Raw genomic sequence first — 23,581 nt, forward strand, 5'->3', positions numbered from 1 at the left:
CCGGGCACTTGCAAACATTTTCATGCGCTGGGAGTTTTACGCTGAAGAATTACTGGTTTCCAGCGAGGTGGGGGGTGGGGGGCTGCTGGCTGCTCTTTGGCCCCCCGGCAGCCCTCGATCGCAGACGAGATGGCACTCCTGAGCCTGCGCTCAACACACTCTCCGACGTTGAAACACTCTTCTTGCTGTTTTTCCTCTTCCTTCACACTTACTTGTTCATTTGACCTGTGTATGAGTGTGAGTCAGAGCTTGAGAGAGTAAATAATGTTCTCTCCTTCCACCGTGCAACTCCTGGGATCGAATTCGGGCAGTCGGCCTTAGCGGCAGGCTGACAGAATTGTTGGCTTGTTTGTTTGTTCTTGTTTTGTTTTTCTTTTCTTTTCTTTTTTGAGACATGGTTTCTCTGTGTAGCCTTGGCTGTCCTGGACTCACTTAGCAGACCAGGCTGGCCTCGAACTCACAGAGATCCCTCTCCCTCCGCTGGCCAGCTCTCTCGGTTTTTAAACCGAGGTCTTGACTTGAGAGATCATGCCCTTAAGGACCGCTCTCGCTGGCTCCAGGTATCCACTGAGCGCTCACCTGAGCCAGCCACCCTGAACAATCATAACGCCAACACCGGCCGAGCACAGGCCCTGAAACACACTCCCCCGGGAAGATGTAAAATGAACATCTGTCCCCGAGCAGGGGTGGCACGTGCCAACAGCCGATGGAATGACTTACCCGGTTGGTTAAGGGTTATTTACGGGGCAGTGGAGAGCACCCTCCCCGGGACCCCTCCCCCCAATCTGGTTCAGTTGCTCCCCAATGGAACAAACCAGGGCTTAGATCGCCACCTAGTGTTAGAACAGCAAACTTCAGGCCCATACCAGACTTCGTGGTCGTACCAGACGACCAGACTCTAGCCAAGTTTTGTGTCTGATTTCTTGGTCCTTAAGGAAGGATGTTGTTGGTGTCAGCAAACGCTTGTTTGAGCCCGGGAAGGGCTTGTCTTGCTGCCGTCTGGGAGGGAGAACCGCTAAATGGCGGCTTGCAAGACAAAGTTATTCTAGCTAAGGTTTGGAGGGCTGGCATCACTGAGGTAGAGCCTCACAAAAATGCGTATACGCTATCGTTATCCCCACTCAAAAGACTTGCAAATTAAGGCACAGAGAAGGTAACTTCCCCAAAACCACAGGGTCTGGACCTCTGACCACTTTTTTTTTCCTTTTCAGAAAAAAATAACATAAATTTTAAAACATAAAATAAAACGATGAGGACTAGAAAGTTCTGTGCCATAAAATACTCCCACGTGGCCATAAAAAGAACATGCAGGGATAAAGACACAACTTATCTGGAGATACAGGTTATCTGATGGAGGCTGCTTGCTTGGACTTTCCCAGTGAGGGGCTGGGGTGTGGCTCCGCGGTAGAGCCCCTGCCTGGAATTCCCCAGTGAGGGGCTGGGGTGTGCTCAGTGGTAGAGCCCCTGCCTAGAACCCCCCAGTGAGGGGCTGGGGTGTGGCTCAGGGGTAGAGCCCCTGCCTAGAACCCCCCAGTGAGGGAGGGACTCATACTCTGGCTGACCTATGGAGCAAATGGACGGGGCTAGTTGAAAGAAGGCATTTTTAAAAGGCCAGTACTGCCATCCCCTTGTATCATGTTGTTGGAAAGGCAAATCTGACCTATTGTGACAAAAGTAGATTAGTAGATGCCAGAAGCTGATAAGGGTTTTTGGGGGGAGGGTGTTTGCTGCACGGAAATCTGGGTGATACAAATGTTCTCTCAATCAGGAGCCTGGACCACCTGCCTGTTATCCAGCACCCAGGAAGTGGAGGCAAGGGCATCAGAAGTTCAAGCCCATCCTCAGCAATACACTGAATCTGAGGCCAGCCTGGGCTACATGAGAAACAAAAGCACAAATCTCCCCTTAGCCTCAGCTTAGAACTCGGCGGCCCTCCCACGTCCAGCTCACAAGCGCTGGCGTTGCGGTGGTGCCCGCTTCATTCTTCTTAGATTCACCCATCGATAGGGCTGGGATCATCCGGCGTCTCTGTTCACACCAGCTGGTCAAGTTGCCATGTTGGTTATCAGATCAGCTGTCGGAGCATAAAGCACAGGTGACCGGGGACCGCTGCCTTGTCCCTCATCTCCCTGGGTCGCAGCCCTGCAGGAAAGGACGGCCAGACGCTGGTGTGGAAAGAATGTTTCGTCAGCCGCAGCTCATTGATTTTGAGAGCAAGGAGATACAAGCGCTGTTTGTGGGCAAGAGCGGCCTGCTCGGGCTGCAGAGATGGCCTGGTGGGCGTGAGGGCGCACTGCTCTTGCAGAGGACTCTGGTTTGGTTCCCAGCACTTAGGTCTAGGAGCGTGCAAGGACCTGTAAGTCCTGCTCCGGGGCATCGCATGCCCTGCTCCACCTCCCTGCCGTCCGCTCACAGTCTGCAGTCACTCACACGGACACACACGTAAGAAGAAAACAAATTCAGCCAGGCAGTGGGAGCACACACCCTTGGTCCCAGCACTCAGGAGGCAGAGGCGGGTGGATCTCTGTGAGTTCCGGGACAGTGCAAGTCCGGATGGCCAGGGCTACACAGAGAAACCCTGTCCCGTGTTGGATCAGCGGTGAAGAGCACTGGCTGCTCTTCCGGAGGACCCAGGTTCAATTCCCGGGCAGCCACGCGGCAGCTCACAACAGCCTGTAACTCCCGTTCCAGGGGTTCCCCATGTCTGTGGTGCATAGACACACATGCAAGCAAAACGCTCATATACGGAAAATACAAACAAATCTTTTCAAAGAGGCTCCCAAACCACCAAACAATGAAACCAGAAACAAATGTACTAGCGTATGAGATTTTAATCATAAAAGAAAGCTGGGTGTGAGGTTCCTGTGGGAACTCCTTTATCTTCCCGGTGTTTCTGTGAAACCATTCCCCAAGATAAAGCTTGTTTTTAAAAATGAAAAGAGAGCACAATAGAGATGGTAACACGGCCATGTTCATTTCAGCGAGCAGGAAAAACAGGTCACGAACTCTCCTGGGACTTGGGATAACATTGCCGTGCTCAGCGATTCCTTCCCAAACCTCAGGATCTCCCACGCTGGGCACGTGGCCTGAATGTGGGCGAGGCCTCGGTGAGCAGCCCTCCCTCTCACCGGGCTGTGTCCCCGCAGCTGGCCTTCCTGCCCCAAGCAGAGGCCTCGCTGCTGTGTGTGAGGCTCTGGAGTGATGTTGGGCTGAATGAGGACGGGTCCCCTCCTGTTCCCTTCTTCAGATACTCAGCAGTGGGTACTGGGCATTGACCTAAGGCCCAGTGACCCGGGCCAGGGAAGCCATACAGTCTAAAGAGTCCTCGTGGCCCCTGGGGTTCAGAATTTAAAGCTGACAAAGAGCAATACAGATGCGTGTACACAGTGCTTCCTGGGCTGGGTGTGGGGGTATGGTGGTGCCCAGCCATCTCACCACTTAATTGAGGTCATCTTGGGCTACACAGCGAGACCCTGTATCAGCAGACTGAAATAATGATTTGAAAAAATGAAGAATTACCTGTTGAGCTGGCTCAACAGTTAGGAGCATCAGCTGCTCTTGCAGAGGACCGAGGTTCGGTTTCCAGCACCCACATGGTGGCTCGCAACCGTCCGCAGCTCCAGTCTCAGGGAATCGGATGCCCTCCTCCGGCCTCTAAGGGCACCAGGCGTGGACATAGTGCAGATACACATATAAGAAAAACACTCACACACACAGGTGAAAATAAATAGAAACTTAACAGCAAACAGGGCAGCAGCCAGAAGCAATGGTGCATGCCTGTAGGTTTGGCAAGGGAGAGCCAAGAAGAGCGATAGGTCAGGCCTGTGAGGAAGGCGGGAAATATTTCACTCGTCATGACAAAAAGGGGGGTGGTGGATTGGCGTGTTTGTCAGTGACTGGATATGAGGGAAGAAATAGGATTGGGAGTTGGAGGGAAAGCAGGAGAGGAGAGAAGGAGGGAAAGGGGGAGGAGGGGAGGGAGGAAAAGAGGGAGGAGGGGAGGGAGGCTCCTCCTCTATATGCAGATGAAGAAACAGGTTCACAGAGGACCATGACTTGCAGTTGTCACCCAGTGGCGAAGCTGGGCTTGGGCCCCTGGTGCTGCCCGGCTGCAGGCCTTAGCCCTCTCTGGACTGTGCCTGCCAGGTGCTGAGCCCACAGTGGCACCCGGTGGCCCTCTGCAGCCCTGCGGTTCCACGGCCTTGAGCTGGTCCTCACAACACACCTTCCCCGGCCGGCATTCTCCCCGTGTGTATCATCTGGGTTGGGTGACCTGGTTCCTCTGCCTGATTCATCACTGTCCCCAACGTGCTCAGGTCAGAGCTTGGCATGTGATAACCTTCCTAGGGCCTCTGTCGTATTGGGCCACCCTGAGCCCTGTCCTCCTTAGCGTCAACAGTCCAATAGGAGGCCGAGAGACACCCACCCCAGGCCAGCGATGACCTAGAATAGGCAGGGCCGGGAAGGCAAGACTCTGAGGATCCCAGCCCGACCTGGTAGGATTAAATGGAGGGGATAGACTCAAGTGTGGACAAGGCGCCACTGGTCGCCGTCAGAGTGCCGCGCCCAGGAAGGAGACAGACGATGACTCAAGGATGAGGCAGGCAGTGAGGACCCTGGGGACTGAAGGATAGACAGAGCCCCAGAGACCCGGTCTAAAGGGGGTCATCAGGGGAGGATGTGAGGAGCCGATCAGAGATAGGAAACGTAAGCTAGAAAAGATGTCAGCCCCAAGCCAGACTCGGTAGTTCACACCTGGCTCACAGCCTGGACTACATGAGGGCCTGCCTGAAAAAGGGAGGGGCGGGGCGAGGCCCTCCAGAGAGTGGGAGGTCAGGCAGCGAGTGCACTGGCCTTGCAAAGGTCCACGAGCCTTGGAAGGAGCGACAGGCAAGTGAGGTTAGGACCCGAAGAGGCTGGGAAAGGAGCTGCTCAGCACAAGAATAGCCATGAGGTGGCCAGTCCACTGGGGTCAGCCTAGGCCGTCCCACCGCCCCATCCAAAGTCCTCCTCGCGGCCCACAAGGAGCCATGCCCATCGTCCGCCCCTGCTCTGCCCTCTCCCCTCTCTCCCTGCCACAGGCACAGCAGCTTCCTCCGCCAATGGGGCAGCACAGTTCTGCCTCTCGGCCTTTGACCTGGCTGCACTCTCCTGCACTACCTGTGTCCTCTACTGTCAGCTTGGGTCCAAATGTCACACATCTCCCTACAAACCGACACCGTTTCCTTTCCTTCCCCCCAACCCCCACCCCGAGCTCTTATCCCCTGTAAGCTGGTTGCCATTCAAGTCTCTGCTTCCGTGTCTGCACTGCAAAGGGAGAGGTCTGTCTCGCTCCAGCCCCGGCACGGAATAGATGCTCAACCAATCATGGCAGGCTATGTGAAAAGAAGACGACGAGGAGAGCGGCCCGGAGAGAGGAAAGTGGCCCATCTGGGTGCTCCTGAGGCTTCTCAGCTTTGCCTTGGAGGAGGTAGCAGCATTACGCTGTCCTCTCCACCTGGAGAACACAGTGCTGGCTGGGAAACTGAGGCACAAAGGGACATCAAGCAGCACATCCTGGGCTATCAGCCCAGAAGCCCGGTTAGGGTGGGAAGACAGAAATCGGAGTAATCTGCTGGCAAGTCCGGTCAGGACGGCGGTGCCCACCGTCTGATCCCAGCACAGAGCACCCTTCAGCGGGGGGCAAAGGACACATGGCCTACTGGGAGTTTGAGTCCAGGCAACCACGCTGTAAGCCTCTTTATTCTGAGGCGCACGGGTCCCCTGCCCTGTCAGAGCGGGCGGGAGGGGGGATGCTGGCAGAGTGCAGGCCTGCTGGGGCCCACATGCCTGCCCTCCCTCTCCGGCCAGCCCGGCCCCTACCTCTCCAGGAGGCGAGAGCTGTCTGGCCTCGGGCTTCCGATGGTGGGAGCAGGGTCCTGCCCCGACTCCCCACCCAGGCCAGGATGCTGCCGTGGTCATGGCAGCCAACCGTCTTCATGAGGGAGCCCGGTCTCAGTGGTACATCATCCGGCCAAGCAAAGGTCGGACGATCCAGACGTCATCCACAATCTTCCCATCCTGTGAAAGTCAGAAACGACAGTCGGTGAGGATGGAAGGCCCGGCCTGCGGAGCCAGCTGGCCTGGTTCAAATCCCATCACCGCCTCAAAGGCTGGATGACCCTGGTCAAGTTGCTACATCTCTCTGAGCCTCAGTTTCCCTCATTGGAAAAGTCAAGACGAGGGCCGTGCATGGTGGTGCACACCTTTAATCCCCTGTACTCAGGAGGCAGGGGCAGGGGGATCTCTGTGAGTTCGAGACCAGCCTGGTCTACAGAGTGAGCTCCAGGACAACCAGGGCTACACAGAGAAACCCTGTCTTGAAAAACCAAAACAGAAAAGTGGAGACGGAGCCAGTCGTGGCGTGGTTCACAGCTGGGCTTTCAGGCGTGAGCCGCCGTTGATGTGGCGCTGGGGTCCGACCCGGGCGTCATGCTCCCTAGGCGAGTGCTCTGTGAACTGAGCCCGGTACCCAGCTCATCCACTATGTCCTCAAGTGCCTGTACCCCGGTGTTCTCGGCACCTAGCTTGCCCTAAGCGCTCAGCAGCCGCGCTATCTGGGACAGAGGGAACACTAGGGTGGCTACGGGGCCACGTGACAACAGAGGCCAGGGCACCAGAAGCCTGTTACACAGCTGTGTCACGCAGTGTGTGCATGCTCGGTCCATGCTGGTGGTGCAAATGTGGCCTATGGGCCGGGAACCGGTGTGACCCTGGGAGAACCATCTTCCCGATCCGGGCCTGGGTCCCCTCATCTATGCCATCTTCCCGATCCGGGCCTGGGTCCCCTCATCTATGCCACGGAAGGAAGCCCGTCCCTGTGGGGGTCACGCTGTAAGGGGTAATTGCTTACACGAAGAACAAGGCAATCTAACCCCCGCCTGGAGCACAGCAGAGCCACTAAGCTCTAACTTTTGTGTTCCTTTGGTGTGTTGTTTCCCCCTTTTCTTTTTGAGACACTGTCTAGCTACAAAGCCCAGGCTGGTCTTGAACTTGTGTTCTCTGATCCTCCTGCCATGCAAGTTCCATCACCACACCTAGCTTGTTCTGATTTCTAAAACCACAGTGAGGAGCTGGGGGCACGGCTCAGTGGGTAGAGATCTTGCTGCTCAAGCATGAGGACCAGAGTTCAGATCCCCAGCACCGCCCAAAAGCCCAGGGTGGGACTACAGAGCTAGCCCCCAGCAGTTAGGAGCAAAATCATGAAGACTGGATTTGGGGTCTGAGAACCCAAGCGAAAAGCCCATTATCCTGTTTGTGCCTGTTACCCAGTCTCTAAGGGCAGTAGAGAAGGAGGATGCTGGGGTTTGTTGACCACCAGATTAGCCAAGGCTGCAGCCTCGGGCTCAGGGAGAGACCCTGCCTCAAAGGAATCACTGGGGAGTGATGGAGCAAGTCAGCTGACCACACTCTTCTGCCTCCACGTGTGTGTATGGATGCACAGACCTATACACACTGTATGAATATATTCATGCGCGCACACACACACACACACACGCACACACGAGGCAGAAACTGGACTGTTAGTCTTCAGGTCCACCGCACTTGCGTCTCCTCACTCCCATCAGCCAGCTGACGGTTAACACTTCCCTGACCTCCCACTACCAGGCTGTTCTCAGCACGCTACGGAGGTCAGTACACGGCCACACCACCCTGTGAGTCAGAAGCTCTGCTTGACCCCATCTCACAGATATGAAAGCTGAAGATCAAAGAGGTCAGAGAAGTGACTCTGGGTCTTGTGAGTGGTAGGAAGCCGAGGCAGGATTTGAACCCTGCTTTCCAATTTTAGAACGCTTTTTTTCCCCTCTTTCGGGCTCATAGTCACCCTATGTAGTCCTTTTGGCCTTAAAGTCTAAGAAAGTCTAGGTCTAATGGCCTCAACCTCCCAACTCTTTCTATTTTTATTTTGTTTGTTTTGTTCTTCTTTTTCAGAGCTGGGGCGGGGGGACGGGGGGCGGGGGTTGAACCTAGGGCCTCACACATGTTGGGAAGGGGTTCTACCACTGAGCCATGACCCCAGTCCCTCTACCTCAGTTTTTCAAGTGATGGGGTTATAGCTATGCACCCCACACCCACATCACTGTCTATTGATTTGTTTTGTTTTGCTTTTCGTTTTCAAGACAGGGTTTTCCCGTGTAGCTCTGGCTGTTGTGGAAGATGCTTCGCTGAACTTTAACTCAGACATCTGTCTGCCTCTGTCTCTCAAGTTCTGGGACTGAAGGCGTGTGTCACCGGCTTGATTTACTTTAACCACCCAGCTCCCGCACACCCCGGGCCAGGCCTCTTGGTCTGCAGCCCAGCAGCCCCGACAGACCTGGTCATCGGACACCTGCTGGATGTGCATGTGCGTGCCGTTCAGGATGTGGAGCCTCGTGTACCCATACTCCTTCACTCGTATGGCGCTCCAGTGTCTCGGTTTCCTGACGAAGGGAGTCAGCAGCTCCTCACAGCCCTGCGGACGGTCAGACAGACAGATCAGCTCGGGACACACAGGCAGCAGGAAAATACACATCTGGCCAAGCTCTAAGAGGATGCCACTTGCAAACAAACCTTTAGTCCTAGCATTTGGGAGGCAGATACAAGAGGATCACTGAGCTCAAGGTCAGCCTGGTCTACACAGGCCGGTCCAGACCAACCTGGATTACAGAGGGAGACCCTGCCTGGAAACTAAGCCAGCGACTGGGAAGGCGGCCCAGCGGATGAAGGCGCTCGCTTCTGTGATGGACAGCACGAGTTTGGGCCCCAGAACCCGCACAGTGAAACAAGAGAGCTCTAACATGCTGACCTCTGACAGCCACGGGTGAGCCCTGGCCCACAGGCACCCCTAGACAAAAATAAACAAATGAATAAGAAAAAAGACAGAAATCAATGCAGTGGGCTGGGCTGTCGCACAGCTGATGGAATGGGCCTAGCACGCACAACAGGAAACCCGGCACAGTGGTGCAGGCTTTGTAATCCCAGCCCAGCACCTCGAGGTTAGAGGCAGGAGACCGAAAGTTCAAGGTCAGGGCTAGAGAGGTGGCTCGGTGGCTAAGATGCTGCTCCTGCCGAGGGCCTGGCTTTTGTTCCCAACACACAGACACACACAGACACACAGACACACACACACACACGAACACACGGCAGCTCACAACAATCTGTATGTAACTTCAGCTATAGAGGTTCCGCACCCCCATTTTGACCCCCCACCAGGCACTGCATGCACACGCTCGGGGGAAACACCTATACACGTAAAATACAATAATAAATAAAGATTAATTTAAAAGCTTGAGGTCAGCTTGAACGGTACAGTGACAAGATACCAAGTTCCAGACCAGCCCAGACTACATGAGCTGGTCCCAAGATTAATGAGTGGGTTAAAGGAATAAAACAGTGCCTAGGCTGGCGAGGGCACGAAGGCAGGAAATTCCAGCAGAGAGAAAGAGAAACTGTATGCAAAATTCGCAGCTCTGCACCCTGGATTGGGAGGAGTAATTAACTGTCACCCGTCACCCGTGGGCGGGAATGTCCCGGTCCTTAGAGAGCGGTGGAACCACAGAACATGGCAGCAGCTGACGGGCCGAGGCAGAAGGTGGTGAGCCCCAGGCCAGCAATGGCCAGCTTTGTCTCAGGAAGGCCGAAAGTGAAGACAGTAACGAAACTGACAAACGAAGCCGCAGGTTTCCGGGGGCCGAGGACCAGGCACTTAAAACCCGAGGCTGTCGAGGGTGGCCGAAGCCATTTTTTAAAAAGTGGGCGGGTCCCTCATGTCGCTGTCTAAACAATTACCCCTTCGTGTGCAGAGAACTATCTTAACGGTCATGACAGCTGGTGAGGTAGGTGGCTCTATGGGTAAAGACACCTGTCACCAGGCCTGCGGACCCGAGTCCAGAGCCACATGGGAGAAGGAGAGCACTGACTGCCCCCTTCAAGTGCCGCACACGGGCTGTGCCCGCGTGGCCCTGCACACGTATGTACACTAACTACATTAAAGCAAAGCATGTTCAAAAAGGGACGTAAGACTGCAGGCAAGACAGAGGAGGGCGTGGGCCGTGCCGCTCCCTCCTGCCCTCTGCGCTGCTTGGTTCTGGTTTTTCTGGATGGCTTTAAAGGTACTTTTAACCGTTTGTAACCATCAGCTTGAAGCCGGGCCTGGTGGCGCACGCCTTTGATCCCAGCACTGGGGAGGCAGAGGCAGGTGGATCTCTGTGAGTTTGAGGCCAGCCTGGGCTACACAGTGAGAACCTGTCTGGCTCAAGACACAAACAAACAATCAGCTTAAAAAGTAACCCGCAGCCAGGCCAGGTGGGTGCACAGTGAAATCCTAGAATTTGGGAGATGAGACTGAATGACCGAGGGCTTGGGCTACATGGAGAGACCATGTCTTAGAGAGAGAAAGAACTTTATAGTGAATGAACCCCAAAGCTCACCCATTGTTTCTTTGTTCCCTCCCTCCCTCCCTCCCTTCCTGAGTGTGTGTATGTTAGTCAGCTCACAGCGGCCTGACTGAACTCTGGTCCTCTGGAAAGCAGCAGACCCTGAACCACTGGGCCTCTCTCCAGCCCATTGTTTGTCCGGGTCTCAGCCCACCAAGGTCTCAGATTTGCTATGTAGCCAAGGTTGACCGTGAATTCCCAATCCTCCTGCCTCCACTTTCCAAGTGCTAAGTCCAGACAGCCAAGGATGGCTAGCTTTGCTTTGTGGTTTATTAGTGTTATTATCATCATTATTATTAATAACATGAATTACATTTATTCAGTGTGTGAGTGCGTGGGCGAGCGTGCATGTTGTTCTCTTCCTCTGGGTCCCCGGACTTGATCTCAGCTCATCAGGCGTGGGGTTGAGACAGTGGCTCACTGAGCCACCCCTGTGGCCCTGTTCAGGTTTGGGGCTACGGTCTCGTGGACCAGCACACAGGGCTTCCGGCCACCATGTTTTACTCGCCCTGTCTCCGACCCCAGCCTCGGTTTCCCCGTCTGTCTGATGGACACTCCATCAGCAGCACCCAGTCTCCCAGCTCAGAACGCAATGGCCACCATCAAGCCTCGAGTGCCTAGGCTAGACCCTTCCCACCTGCTCACCGCAGATCCTGTGATGATGTGAACCGGGCCTCGAGGGTTGGTATAGGGCTTTTCCTGGCTGCCGTTCAGTACCTGGCAGAAAGGACAAGGCAGGTGGTTGGGGACGGTTTGGCCACGTGAACATCAGCCGGCTCGACCCGTCCTCCTTGGGCCTCACCTGGTAGTTGTAAATTGGCCACAGTCGCTCGTAGGAGTGTTCGTGAGCCCAGAACTCCAGGTCCACACCTAAGGCGGAGAGGGTGATGCTCAGGCTCCGGCAGGGACAGAGGCGGGGCTGGGGCCTCCCCCAGGGTCACTCACCGTATTTATGGAAAAGGTCTTCAAGCCCAAAGAGCTTGCCTTGGAGGCCTTTGCGGACCTGGGGAGCCGAGCAGAGGGGTGAAGAGAGGCTTCAGCCCCCCTCCCGCCCCCCTACACACACACACACACACACACACACACACACACACACACACACACACACACACGGGGTCTCACTGCCTCCCAGGGACGGGCCTCACCCTGCTCTCGTGCCTCGTGCAGTCGTCCAGGTCGGCGTTGGAGCAGTACATGGGCCGGTGGCCCATTGTGATGATCCACGGTCGGGCCTCCCGATTCCTGTTGGCTTTCTGGAGAGGGACAGCAGGGTGAGGGGGCGCGGCGGGCCGGGGGGCCGTGGCGGGGCTCGCGCATGCGCCTACCTGGAGGTCCTGCTCCAGCCAGCGGAACTGCCTCTCCACCAGGTGCCGGCCGTAGTGCAGAAAGAAATACACCTCCGTGGAGAACGAGATGATATGCGCAGGACCCAGGTCCCAGCTACAGGGGCAAAGGGCAAAGGGCAAGCAGGGTCAGCCATGGGGAGTCTGCATCACCCATCCTCCAGGGCAGCCAGTCCAGTGGCCCGCGCCCCCCACGGTACCTGTACCACAAGCCTTGGTTGTCTCCCGGCATGCTGAAGCGAGCCTTGTAGTTAGAGAAATTGCTGGGGGGGGGGGGGGATGGATTATAATGAACCAGGGGTGAGAACTCGCATGCAGCAGCCCCTACTCCTACCTCTCCGGGTTCAGCCAGAGCGGGGCTCCCAGCCCGCCCCTCACCTCCTCCTGTTCTAGGACAGATGAGGCACGGCAGCGAGACGGACTTAGGTGAGGTTCTACCAGGGCCCCTCTGGCTTCTGCCCACCCCCGAGGCCGCACTCACTAGCGCTGCTCATGGTTCCCGGGGCATGTCATGTAGGGCAGGCTGGCGGCCACTGGCTCAATGAGCCGCATGAACCGGTCCCCGACTCGAGCGTTATCCTGGTCCATGTTGTAGGCAAAGTCTCCTGGAGGATAGTAGGGAATGGGAGAGGGTGAGGGCCGGGCTCTGCTTTCGGCAGGATGAAGACCTGGTGGACCCCGAGCCCTACCTCCTAGACTCTCGTAAGAGCAGCCCATCTTGGTCGCTCCCGGAACACAGCTGGGTCTCCTTTGATGCTGATTTTGCTAAGCAAGCTCTGTTTTTTTAATTGCTAGAGACTGAACCTAGGAACTTCTCAAGGCAACTGGGAGGTTCTACACCCCAATCCCCCTCTGCGGATTCTAGGCAGGGGCTCTACCATTGAGCCACACCCCAGCCCCTCACTGGGGGATTCTAGGCAGGGGCTCTACCACTGAATCACACCCATAGCCCATAGCTTGTTTTTTGAAACAAGGTCTCACTGAGCCATTCTGGCTGGCTTTAAGTTCTGGACAACCTTCCTGCCTCGCTCATGCCCTCCACTCCTGCAATCACAAACATGCTCCCATGCACATTCATCTTAATTTATTATAGCATGTCTGTGTGTTCTTGATGAGCCTTGCCTCTAATTATAATAAACAGGAACGCAAAGCCCGGCCTTTAGAACCACCCCGGCCCCAGCCCATCCTGGCACTGGACCGCCGGGCACCCAGTTCATCAGCCTCCAGGAGCCCCCTCGCCGGTGCCTCACCCACATGGAGCACCGCATCAAACAGGCCCTGCTGGGTGTCCCTCCGCAGCCTGGGCAGGGCCTTGGGGTTGTCGGCCCCCATGTCCCCAAACACAGCCAGGCGAGGGCTCCACTGAACCCCGTTCTTCAAGGCTGTGAAGCGAAACCGCCGGCTCCACCCCTGAGAGCTGCCACAGCGGTAAACTGAGGAGAGAAGAAAACAGACCTCTGTCAGCTGGGGAGGCAGGGACCGGGGCCTTTCCACCAGGCCCTGCCCTCAGGCCGCTGGAGAGGGAGGAAAACCTAGGGACTCACGGTCATCATCGTCATCACTATTACTATTATTAGTGACAGTATCTCAGGTAGCCCAGGCTAGCCTCCACCTTTCTATGCAGCCCAGGGTGACATGGAATCTTGACTCTTTCTCCCTCCTCCCGAGTGCTGGGGTCACAGGCCTGGGTCAGGGTCTCCCCGGGTGGCAGATGGGCCAGCCTCGGCCTCAGGTGGCCGAGCGCCCCGCCCCTGCCCTCTCACCGTACTGGGCCCCCGGCACCAGCTTCCGCAGCGTCACACGGTGAATGTAGAGCTTGCGGCGCAGGGCTCCCCCGTCCACGAAGGTGCTGGCGGTGCCGTGGGCGCGGAACGGGAGCGGCCCCGACAGCTGCGTGCCGAACTGCACCTCGGACCGGGCCGGCGCCCACGTGGTCCAGGTCACCGTCATGGCGCCGGGCTCACCTGGGAGAGGGGCAGCAGAGAGGGCCTGAGCAGCCAACAGACCGGAGTGGCTGGCTTCCCGGGGAGCGGCTTTGCCTCAGAGCCTCAGTCGCCCCGTGTGGACGGAATAGGGCTTTCTATCCTACAAGGCTCTGAGGAGGCGTGGATGCAACGAATACAACTGTCAGGTTGCACCCGGGGGTCCAGGTCCTGGAATAAAACCAATCCGAGTCGAAAATACCGAGGAGAGAAAAAGGCTACCAAAGTGGGTTGGTTCTCACGACCCCAGTTCCATCCCCAAGACCCACATAGCTGTCCTCCGAGCTGGGCGATTTTCAGCCCTAAAAGAGGAAGGCAATCTGTGGGCTGATGCCAGCCTAGCCTAAGCAGGGAACTGCAAGTCATCCGGGTCTACACAGGGAGACCCTGTCTGAAAACAAAGGCCTTGGACCTCCGAGTGTACTATGGCGTGGGTGTGTCTGCCACCCACTTGAGCAGAATAACAAACGAAGTTATAAGAATATTCAGGCTCAGTGGTCAAGAGCTCTGGCTGGTCTTCCAGAGGACCTGAGTTTGATTCCCAGCACCCACAGGGCAGCTGACAACTGTCTGTAACTCCAGTTCCGGGGGATCCGATGCCCTCTTCTGGTCTCAGGGCATCTGACACGGTTCACAGACATACATGCAGGCAAAACACTCACACTCGTAAAATGAGAAGACTAAAATCTCAGGAGAGGGCTGGGGCTCATCGTGCAGACAGCCTTCCCAGCATGCACAAGGCCTGGGTCCTCCCTAGCCCCACTTTACCGGCACTCCGGAGGCTGAGGCAGGATAACTGGAATTTCTAGGCCAGCCCAAACTACGTAACACATTTTGAGCTAACCTGGGCTTCATAGCAAGGCTCTGTTTAAAAATAAATCAATCAAACATGGAGGAGAGAGGGACTCACACCCAGGCCCAGCCCTGACCTGACCCAGCCCTGACCCAGCCCTTCCCTAAGGATCTAGTCTTCGGTGGTGTAACTCAGGCTACTGTAAATGACCCTAAAGAAACTCTCAGGGTCGGACCCCCACACAAACATGCATACGCATGCACACACATACACGCGCCTGCGAGCACACACAAGATATATAAAAGTGGGGGAAGGGCTTGTTAGAAGAGCAAGGGTACCAATGGAGAGAGAATGAGGCGCGTGAGTGCGACCCAAGCACATTATATGCATATACAAATGTCATTATGAGCTGGTCAGCGGTGGCACAGGCCTTTAAGCCCAGCACTTGGGAGGCAGAAGCAGGCGGAGCTGTAAGTTCAGGGCCAGCCTGGTCTACGGAATGAGTTCCAGAGCAGCCTAGGCTACACAGAGAAACCCTGTCTGAAAAAAAGCAAAATAAATAGATAAGTAAAAGAAAAAAGAACATGTCATTATGAAGCCTATAATGCATTACTAAATAAACTAACACAAATGAAGACAAAACAAAGACACGTCGCAACACAATAGCTACTTTGGAGAGCTCTGGTTGAGCACTGAGTCACCTGGACGTGACTGACAGTGTGCTGGAGGCTCTGGGTGAACACTACGCTCTTGTGCCTTTGTGTGGAGGTGACCGGCGCTTGCTCTGTTTTGGCATCCTGAGAATGCTCTGGCAGCCATCTTTGGTGCCTGGGAGGGATGCCCGGAGGCAAAGAACTAGCAACAATGCCCGACACAGGGAGGATGACACAATGAGGATTACGGGCTGAGTCAAAGTCCCGATTCTTCTTCACCCGTGCTAGCCTGCAGCCAACATTACACGCTCATGATGTCACCGGAGAGCTCCAGGTGGGCACCTGGAGGGCAGCTGGGTAACAAAGGGAGGGAGCCAGGGTGGCCATGGGCAGAAGGGAGCTGTGCCGGTCACCTGTCTGCAGAGAGGGACAGGGTCTCACACGGCAGTGCACATTAGCTTGGAACTTGTTCTGTTGCCCAGAATGAGCTCGATCCTGCCACCCTCCTCCTGCCTCAGCTGGGATAAAACATAAGTTACCATGCCTGGCTCTAGAGCAAATATTTACACGGAGGCTTTTATATCACAGGTCAAGTTCTTTAGCGACAGCCTCTAACTCTCCTCTCTTCTCTCTCTCTTTTTCTCTCTCTTCCTTCCTTCTTTTTGCAAACAGCTTTTATTGAAAAGCGAAAGAACCCCAAGACCAAGAGGGGTTCCAGAAGAGGAAGCTGTGCTTTAGATTCTCAAATCAAGACTCAAGCGACACAATCAAGGCTTTAAAAATACCATGTAGGCTGGGTGGCGGTGGCCCACGCCTTAACTCCCAGCACTCAGGAAGCAGAGGCAGGCGATCTCTGTGAGTTCGAGGCCAGCCTGGTCTACAGAGAGAGCTCTAGGACAGCCAGGGCTACACAGAGAGACCCTGTCTCAAGACGGCAAAACGCTTGCTGTGAAGCTTAAGGACCTGAGTTCAATTCCAGGAGCCCACGGTGGAAGGAGAGAAATCGACTCTTGCAGATTGTCTCTCATCTCCACACCCACGCGTGTCCCCCTTACACACACAAGCATGAAGAAACACCACGTGGAGCCCGGGTGGTGAGGACAGCTGTAATGAGTTCAGTGCCAGCCCAGGCCTCGTAGCGCCAGGTTAGCTATCTCTAAACACCACATCCAACAATAACAGCAACAAGTAGAAACACCAAGTGGTGCTGCAGCAGACACAGACTCTTCTACCAACGATCTGAAGACGCAGCTCAACTTAGCGAGGCATGGTGGAGCACGTCTGTAAGGCAGGAGGAGGGCGGGTCTGAGGACAGCCTAGCAAAATCGGGAGAAATCGGGAGAGCCTGACCAAAATTAACAAATAATAAATAAAGCGACGGAAGGGAGGGGGAGATAGTGATGGAGGGAAGGTGGGAGGGAAGGCAGGAGGAAGACATATGCCCTGGGCATGCTGGTGCACACTTGTAATCCCATCCACTTGGGAAGCTGAGGCAGGAGGATCATGAGTTTGAGATGAGCCTGGACTACAGAGTGAGTGTCAGGACAAAGAACACACAGTCAGCTGCCCTAGAAGTACAGGGATACAGAGCTACGAAGGCCACTGCTCACATGTGCAAAGGAAATACAGAAAGGGTACCCCGGGAGCTAAAAAAAATGGAGTACGGGGAGATGAGCGAGCGTCGGTGAGGGTGGGAATGGGGCTTAGCACAATGGTGAGAACAGGGGCTTCTGCACCTTCCAGGGTTATACCACAGTCGTGCTCTCTCTCTCTCTCTCTCTCTCTCTCTCTCACACACACACACACACACACACACACCCCTAAAATGAAAAACAGACCGAGGCTGAAGACATGGCTCAGTGGTTAAGAACACTGCGAACAGCAATAAGCAATGATAGTACTGGATTTTCACCCAGCGAATGAAAGAAATATATACACAAGTCTGTGGTGGAAAGAAATTATTGACTAAATGAATGAATGAAGTAGGCAGGAGGAGGGACGGGACTAGCTCTTCCTAACACTAAAATTTCTATTAGATGGAAAGAAACAGCTCAGATCATGGCTCAGTGGTAGAGCCCCTGCCTAGAATCTCCCAGTAAGGGGCTGGAGTGTGGCTCAGTGGTAGAGCCCCTGCCTGGAATCTCCCAGTGAGGGGCTGGGGTGTGGCTCAGTGGTAGAGCCCCTGCCTAGAATCCCCCAGTGAGGGGTTGGGGGTGTGGCTCAGTGGTAGAGCCTTTGCCTAGAATCCCCCAGTGAGGGGCTGGGGTGTGGCTCAGTGGTAGAGCCCCTGCCTAGAATCCCCCAGTGAGGGGCTGGGGCCACAGTTAAACAACATTGCCCTTGCCTAGCATGTGGGAAGCTGAGTTTCATTTGTACTCATCAAAAGAACATTTTTTTTTTACATATATATATGGAAAAAGGGAATAAGAAAATTACGAAGTCCCAATTAGGCTAGCACAACACTAAAAACTGCTGCAGTCAGGAGCCCTGGATGGATGCTAAAACCAGTGGGTGAAAATTTGTAGAGAAACAGGATTTACATCTCCTTGAGCAATCTCTCCCTAAGCTATTCATTATCTACAAAGGCTTCGCAGAGGATAGACCCAGCAGGCATTGGCTTAAGCAGCCAATAAATCAGGGTCAGCATTGCCAGCAGCAGCAATGAGGCGTGTCTACACCACAGACCCTCTGGTACCACAGCTACAATCTTCTTTTCCCAAATACAACCTTAGCACTAACCTTGGAACAATACTAAAGAGGCGCACAATAGTGATATTTTACAAAAAAGCTGGCTGATACTCAGAAGATACAAAGGGCACACAAAAGATCAAGGCTGGGTGTGAGGGCGTGTGCCCCTGGGATCCCAGCACTCAGGAAGCAGGCAGGAAGAGTTCTAGTTTGAGGCTAGCCTGGGCTATAGATCCAGACAAGGCAGCAGCAGGAGACAAGGAACCACCATCCCTAAACCCGAGGTGAGATTCTGGGTTGCAACTAAAATTACTGCTGACCTTGGGACATTTGAGCAAGGTCTGCCCCTTAAGCAAGCCGAGCCAGGCAGGGTTCATTCCCTGCCTTTGTTTAGTTTGCTTTTGTTTTGTTGAGGTCGAGGTCTTACTCAGTAGCCCTGGATGGCCTGGAACTCAGGCTCGCCATGCCTGGGTTTCCTTTTGGTTTTGCACGGGCTTCACTGCAGTGGACCGATGTCAGGGTTCTGAGCCCAGCAGCCCCCCTCCCCCGACCTCAGCCTCCCGAGCAGCTGGGGTTGCGGCTCCACTTCCCTTTTTCTTCCTTTCTTTGTTGGGTTGGGGAGTGAGCCCCGGCTCCGGGTAAGCTCAGCAAGTGTTCTACCAAGATTCAATTACAATTTTCCCTTCGTAGATTTATTCTTCGTGCATTAGTGTTTGACTGCATGCATGCCTGTGCTCCACATGTGTGTTTGATGGCCACGGAGGTCAGAAGAGGGGTCTGGACCCCCTGGAACTGGAGTGACAAATGGTTGTGAGCCGCCATGTGGATGCTGAGAACGGAACCCACATTCTCCGGAAGAGCAGCCAGCGCTCCTAACCACTGAGCTGCCTCTTCAGCCCCCTCAGTTTTCAATGTTTTTAATAATTCCACCCTGTTGCTTAAGATTTTACCTTTCTCGGCTACACAGAGAGTTCAAGGCCAGTCTGAACTTCGTGAGACCAAATCAACAACAGCTAAAAAGATGTCAGAGCCTTGGAGCATTGGCTCCGTAGTCGAGATCACTGGCTGCTCTTCCAGAAGACCTGGGTTCGATTCCCAGCACCTACGTGTTGGCTCGAGGGAAATCAGACTCCCTCTCCTGGCCTCCACACACATGGTGCACAGAGACACACAGGAAAAACACCCACACACATAAAATAAGGCATTCCACCAGGCACTATGGTACACACCCTTCATCCCAGCACCTAGGGGGCAGAGGCAGGTGGATTTCTGTAAGTCTGAGGCCAGCCTGGCCTAGAGAGGGACTTGCAGGCCACCTAAGGCTACACAGTGAGACCGTCTCCAAACAAGAAAAATAGTAAACAAATAAATAAATAAACAGGGAATGAAAATGTATAGTGTGGCCAATTTTTGAAGAAAAAAAACTAACCTGGAAAAAGAAAAGGAAACTAAGATAAATGAAAAAGCTTTAAATAAGACTAGTGGACTCTGTTAATATAGTAACATCATTCCAGAGTGTATCATGTACAGCCAGGCTCTGGCTCAGTGAGTCTCCCTATATTATTTATTACTGTTATTGTTGTTGTTATGATTATTATTATTTTAGAGACAGGGTTTCTCTGTGTAGGTCTGGCTGGTCTGGACCTTACTATGTAACCAGGCTGGCCTTGAACTCGGAGATCCACCTGCCTCTGCCTCCCGAGTACTGGGATCGAATACTATTATTCTTTCTTATTATCTTCGAGACAATGTGCAGGCTGATCTTGAGCTCACCAAACCATCCTATGTTACATTTTGGGATAGTTTCAAAGAAAAGGAGCCACAATTCTCAGAAACTGCCTCGCTTCCTTCCTCACGACCGCCGGAGCAGCAGATCTAGACAGACTGAACAGGTGGCGACGCCAGCAGAAACTCAGCCTGGCAGTGAAGGGATGGATGGGTGGTCGAGACAGCCCCCGGGCCACCAAGCTGACCACCCGGATTCAAGCCTCCAGACCCACATGCTGGAGGGAGACAGCCAGCTCCTGAGAGCTCACCCCCATGCTCACCGCAGGAAGCCCAAAACGTCCAGAAAGAGATTTGGAAACACGCAAGTCATTGACACCCTCTTCACTGACCTGTGTTGCTGCACACACCTACACACACACACCCACACACACGCACACTCAGCAATATACTTTTTTAATTAGAGAGATTTGAACATAGGGGCTGGTGAGATGGCTCATGGGTAAAGGCAGCTGCCGCCGAGCCTCAAGACCTGAGTTCAGTCCCAGATCCACACAGTAGAAGGAAAGAGCCCACTCTCTCAAGTTGTCCTCCAGCACCCCTACACACACTAACAAACAAATAAAACATAACACTTAAAAAAAACACATCTAAAACAATGGCGTTCTTCACTAACTTCTTTGGTTTTTTGTTTGTTTGTTTGTTTGTTTTTGGTAAAACATAGTTCCCATTCACTAAAAATGACATTCCCACAGGAAGGCTTTGCTGCTGTTCACTTCTCTTTTAGAGTTGGCCTTTGGCGGCTGTTGGGGATGGACCCAGGCAGGCACACCTGCCAGGCAGCGGTTCCACCACTCCTCTCCACTTCCCTCCCTCCCCTCCCCCTTCTTTTTCTCAGCCTTCAGCTTGCTGAGCCTCAGAGCACAGCCATGCACTCCTGATCCCCCTCCCGCCTCCTCCCAGTGCTGAGATTACAGGAGTGTCTTTCCACCTATCAGGTTTTCCTTTTCTTTCTTTTCTCATTTTCTTCTTCTTCTTCTCTCTCTCTCATTTACGATATAGCCCCTAGCTGTCTTGGAACCTCCTATGTAGACAGGCTGGCCTCAGACGCAGGGATCTGGGTTCCTCTGCCTCCTGGGTGCTGGGGTTAAAAGTGTGCACCACTATACTTGGCCTAAGTTTCATTTTTAACATGGTAACTATGGATATACTTCTCTCTCACACACACACATATGTATATAGCATGTAGCCAAGTACGATTGTGCACACCTCTGAGTGCAGCTCTTGGGAGGCTGAGGCAGGAGGATTGTGAGTTCAAAGCAAGCCTGCGCTTTTTATGGTGAAAGGATATAAAGAGAGAGAGAGAGAGAGGTCACAATCTCCCTCATATGTAGGATCCAGGGCTAAATATATATTTATTGTATAATATATAACATATTGTATATATAAAATCTGAAAACACAAAGGTGGAAGGGAGCCTGTGGAGGAGAGGAAGCAGTCTGAGAGGGAGGGCTGAGAGAGGATGGCGGAGATGAAGAACAGCGAACAGCTCATGTTCTAATGAAGGAGCTAGACCTCGTCAGGCGTGCAGACGCACGTGTGTCCATGTGAACACAGAGGGAGACTGAGGAGGAAGAGGACCCATGAGAGGGAGGGAGGAGAACATGGAGGTCATGTGATAGAAATGTATGACAATGTCATGGCTCAGCGGGTAGAGGGGCTTGCTGCAAAGTCCGGAGACCTGAGTTCCATCCTGGGACTCCCATGATGAAAGGAGAAAACTGACTCCTGAGAGCTGTCCTGTGACCTAGACCTACACACACATGCACAGCCACACATGTAATAAATAAACACATGTAATAAAAGAAAAAAAACCAGCCTGGTGGTGGTGGCGCACACCTTTGCTCCCAGCACAGGGAGGCAGAGGCAGGCAGATATCTGGTTCGAGGCCAGCCGGGTCTACAAAGTGAGTCCAGAACAGCCAGGGCTACACAGAGAAACCCTGTCTTAAAAATCAAAAACCGAACCAAAACAAAACAAATATTCTAAAGAAAATGTCGTGAAACCCGCTGTCTTGAATTTTTTAAAAATCACATCAAATCAATGACACACACAAAAAACCCTCACATAAATCTCCCTAAGGTTGGCCGTCAGTTCTGGTGGAATAACTTGGTTCTACACCCAGAGTCCTGCGACTCCACAGACAGCACCCTGCACCCCACGCCCCCCCCCAGGTCTCCTCCTGTCACTCCGCCAGCCCTCAGCACCCAGGTGTTCCCTAGCAGGTAAGTAACAAACCTGGGATTTGAACCCAGAAAGTCTGGACACGGAGGGTTCATGTACCCATCACCCCCCTTTACTTTTTGCTTTGTTTTGAGAACAGGGTCTCACGTAGCCCGGGCTAGCCTGGAACCCACTATGTAGCCAAGGCTGGCTTTGAACGGATGCACCTGCTCCTACCTCTCAAGTACTGGGCATGCAGGTGTGAGCTAATACAGCCAGTGGATTTCTTTATTTTGAGGCCTCCTGTAGCCCGGGCTGGCTTCAGACTTTCTCATTAGCCAAAGCTGGTTTTGATCTCCCAATTCTATGGCCTCATATTCTGAGTACCGGGACTACCGTCCCTCACTCAGTTCCCATCAAATGCCTGAAGTCCTGATATTCGGAAGGCTAAGGCAGGAGGATTGAGAATGCAAGGCTAGCCTGGGCTCTAGAGAGAGACTCTGTCTTAATACACTAGATATTAAAAACAAAAACAAACAAACAGCTGTCTGAGGGCTCTGGTGGGGTGCCTGCCCCTCAGGCACAGGCCTTAGGTTCGGTCCCTAAGACCTGGTCTCAAAAAGAAAAGAGAGAGGGGGAGAAAGAGGGAGAGGAAAGACAGAAAGGAAGAGAGGAAAGAAGAAAAAGAAAAAAAAAGCAGGGCATAGTGGCCCAGACCTGCCATCCCAGCCCCTAAAAGCCTAAGACTGAAGGTAGAGGGGGCTTTCAGGCTAGCCTGGGCTACAGTGTGAGAAACAGTCTCAAAACACTACAACAAGCACTTGGGAGGCAGAGGCAGGAGGTTCAAGAACTCAAAGCCAGCCTGGGCTACATGAACCTATTTCCAAAACCTGGAAGGGATGGGAGGGTCCGTTCTCCTGCCAGAAGGAAGAGGAGAGGAATGGAGAAAGAGGTGGCCCGGGGGGAAACTAGCTGTCCCTTCCCTCAGTAACCGGTTTTTTCCACAACTGATTGCAGAAGTCAGGCCCTGAGGTAGGACAGCGAGGCAGCCCGGAGCTGCAGCCCAGCAGCTTGCGATGGGCAGTCGGGCCAGGCCGTCCTTCCCCACAGGCACAGGCCTGCTGAACTCCCATTTCACTGAGGCACATCGCTGGGGCAAGTCACCGGCCTGAGCCTCTAGGACCCTTCCTGCGCCCTTCTCCCACAGAGGACCTCAGGGAGGAAGCAGGAGCCGAGCGGGGACGTCAGGGACGCTTACCTGGGTAGGACAGATGGACTTGCTCCGGGGTAACACGAGGATATTGCGGGTTCCCCTGGGCTCCCAGGGAGGAAAGCAGGAGCAAGCAGGAGAGCCAGTGTGCCAGGAAGGGGGTCATGGTGGGGGGTGGCGGGAAGAGAGTCGGACACAGGGAGGAGATCAGGCTCCGTCGGTGGGTCCCACGGAGGCTGGAGAAGGGACCGATGCCAGGCAGGGCCGTCCGTCCGTCTGCCCGTCCGTCTGTCAGGGTGTCCGTGGGGGAGGGAGGCCGAATGACTGAGAAGTCTGTGAGGGGCGTGGCGGAGCTGATGCCGGCGAGAGAATAATTAATGAGGTCTTCGAGCGCTGCAGCGCTTTGCACACACTAACGCCGGGAGGCCTCGCGGCATTCCTAGGCGGTGGTGGCGACAGCCCTCCCCAAGCCCGCCCGTCACCTATAGGAAACTGAGCTACCGGGTGACT

General features: G+C 54.2%; 1 protein-coding gene across 1 annotated transcript; it reads right to left on the minus strand.

The window, feature by feature from the left end:
• Nucleotides 1–5,994: 5,994 nt before the first annotated feature.
• On the minus strand, nt 5,995–23,342 carry Acp7 (acid phosphatase 7, tartrate resistant (putative)). Its single transcript, XM_055595033.1, has 12 exons — nt 23,120–23,342; nt 13,561–13,761; nt 13,048–13,230; nt 12,279–12,402; nt 11,998–12,060; nt 11,780–11,894; nt 11,600–11,707; nt 11,400–11,457; nt 11,257–11,324; nt 11,100–11,171; nt 8,354–8,491; nt 5,995–6,060 (listed from the first exon to the last, which is right to left on the minus strand). The coding sequence occupies exons 1-12, from the start codon at nt 23,235–23,237 to the stop codon at nt 5,995–5,997; spliced, it is 1,314 nt and encodes a 437-aa protein (XP_055451008.1). The 5' UTR covers nt 23,238–23,342.
• Nucleotides 23,343–23,581: the final 239 nt, after the last annotated feature.

Source organism: Psammomys obesus, unplaced genomic scaffold (genome assembly GCF_907164565.1).
Source record: "Psammomys obesus unplaced genomic scaffold, mPsaObe1.curated_primary_1811, whole genome shotgun sequence".
NCBI lineage: Eukaryota > Metazoa > Chordata > Mammalia > Rodentia > Muridae > Psammomys > Psammomys obesus.

Bases quoted from the DNA above. Each gene is read 5' to 3' on its own strand.
- Acp7 (XM_055595033.1), bottom strand. From the start codon at position 23,237: ATGACCCCCTTCCTGGCACACTGGCTCTCCTGCTTGCTCCTGCTTTCC. The intron at 11,895-11,997 runs GTACCGTGGGGG...TTGCCCCTGTAG, and splicing joins AACCAAGGCTTGTGGTACAG to CTGGGACCTGGGTCCTGCGC. The intron at 11,172-11,256 runs GTGAGGCCCAAG...CCTTTCTGCCAG, and splicing joins GGCCAATTTACAACTACCAG to GTACTGAACGGCAGCCAGGA.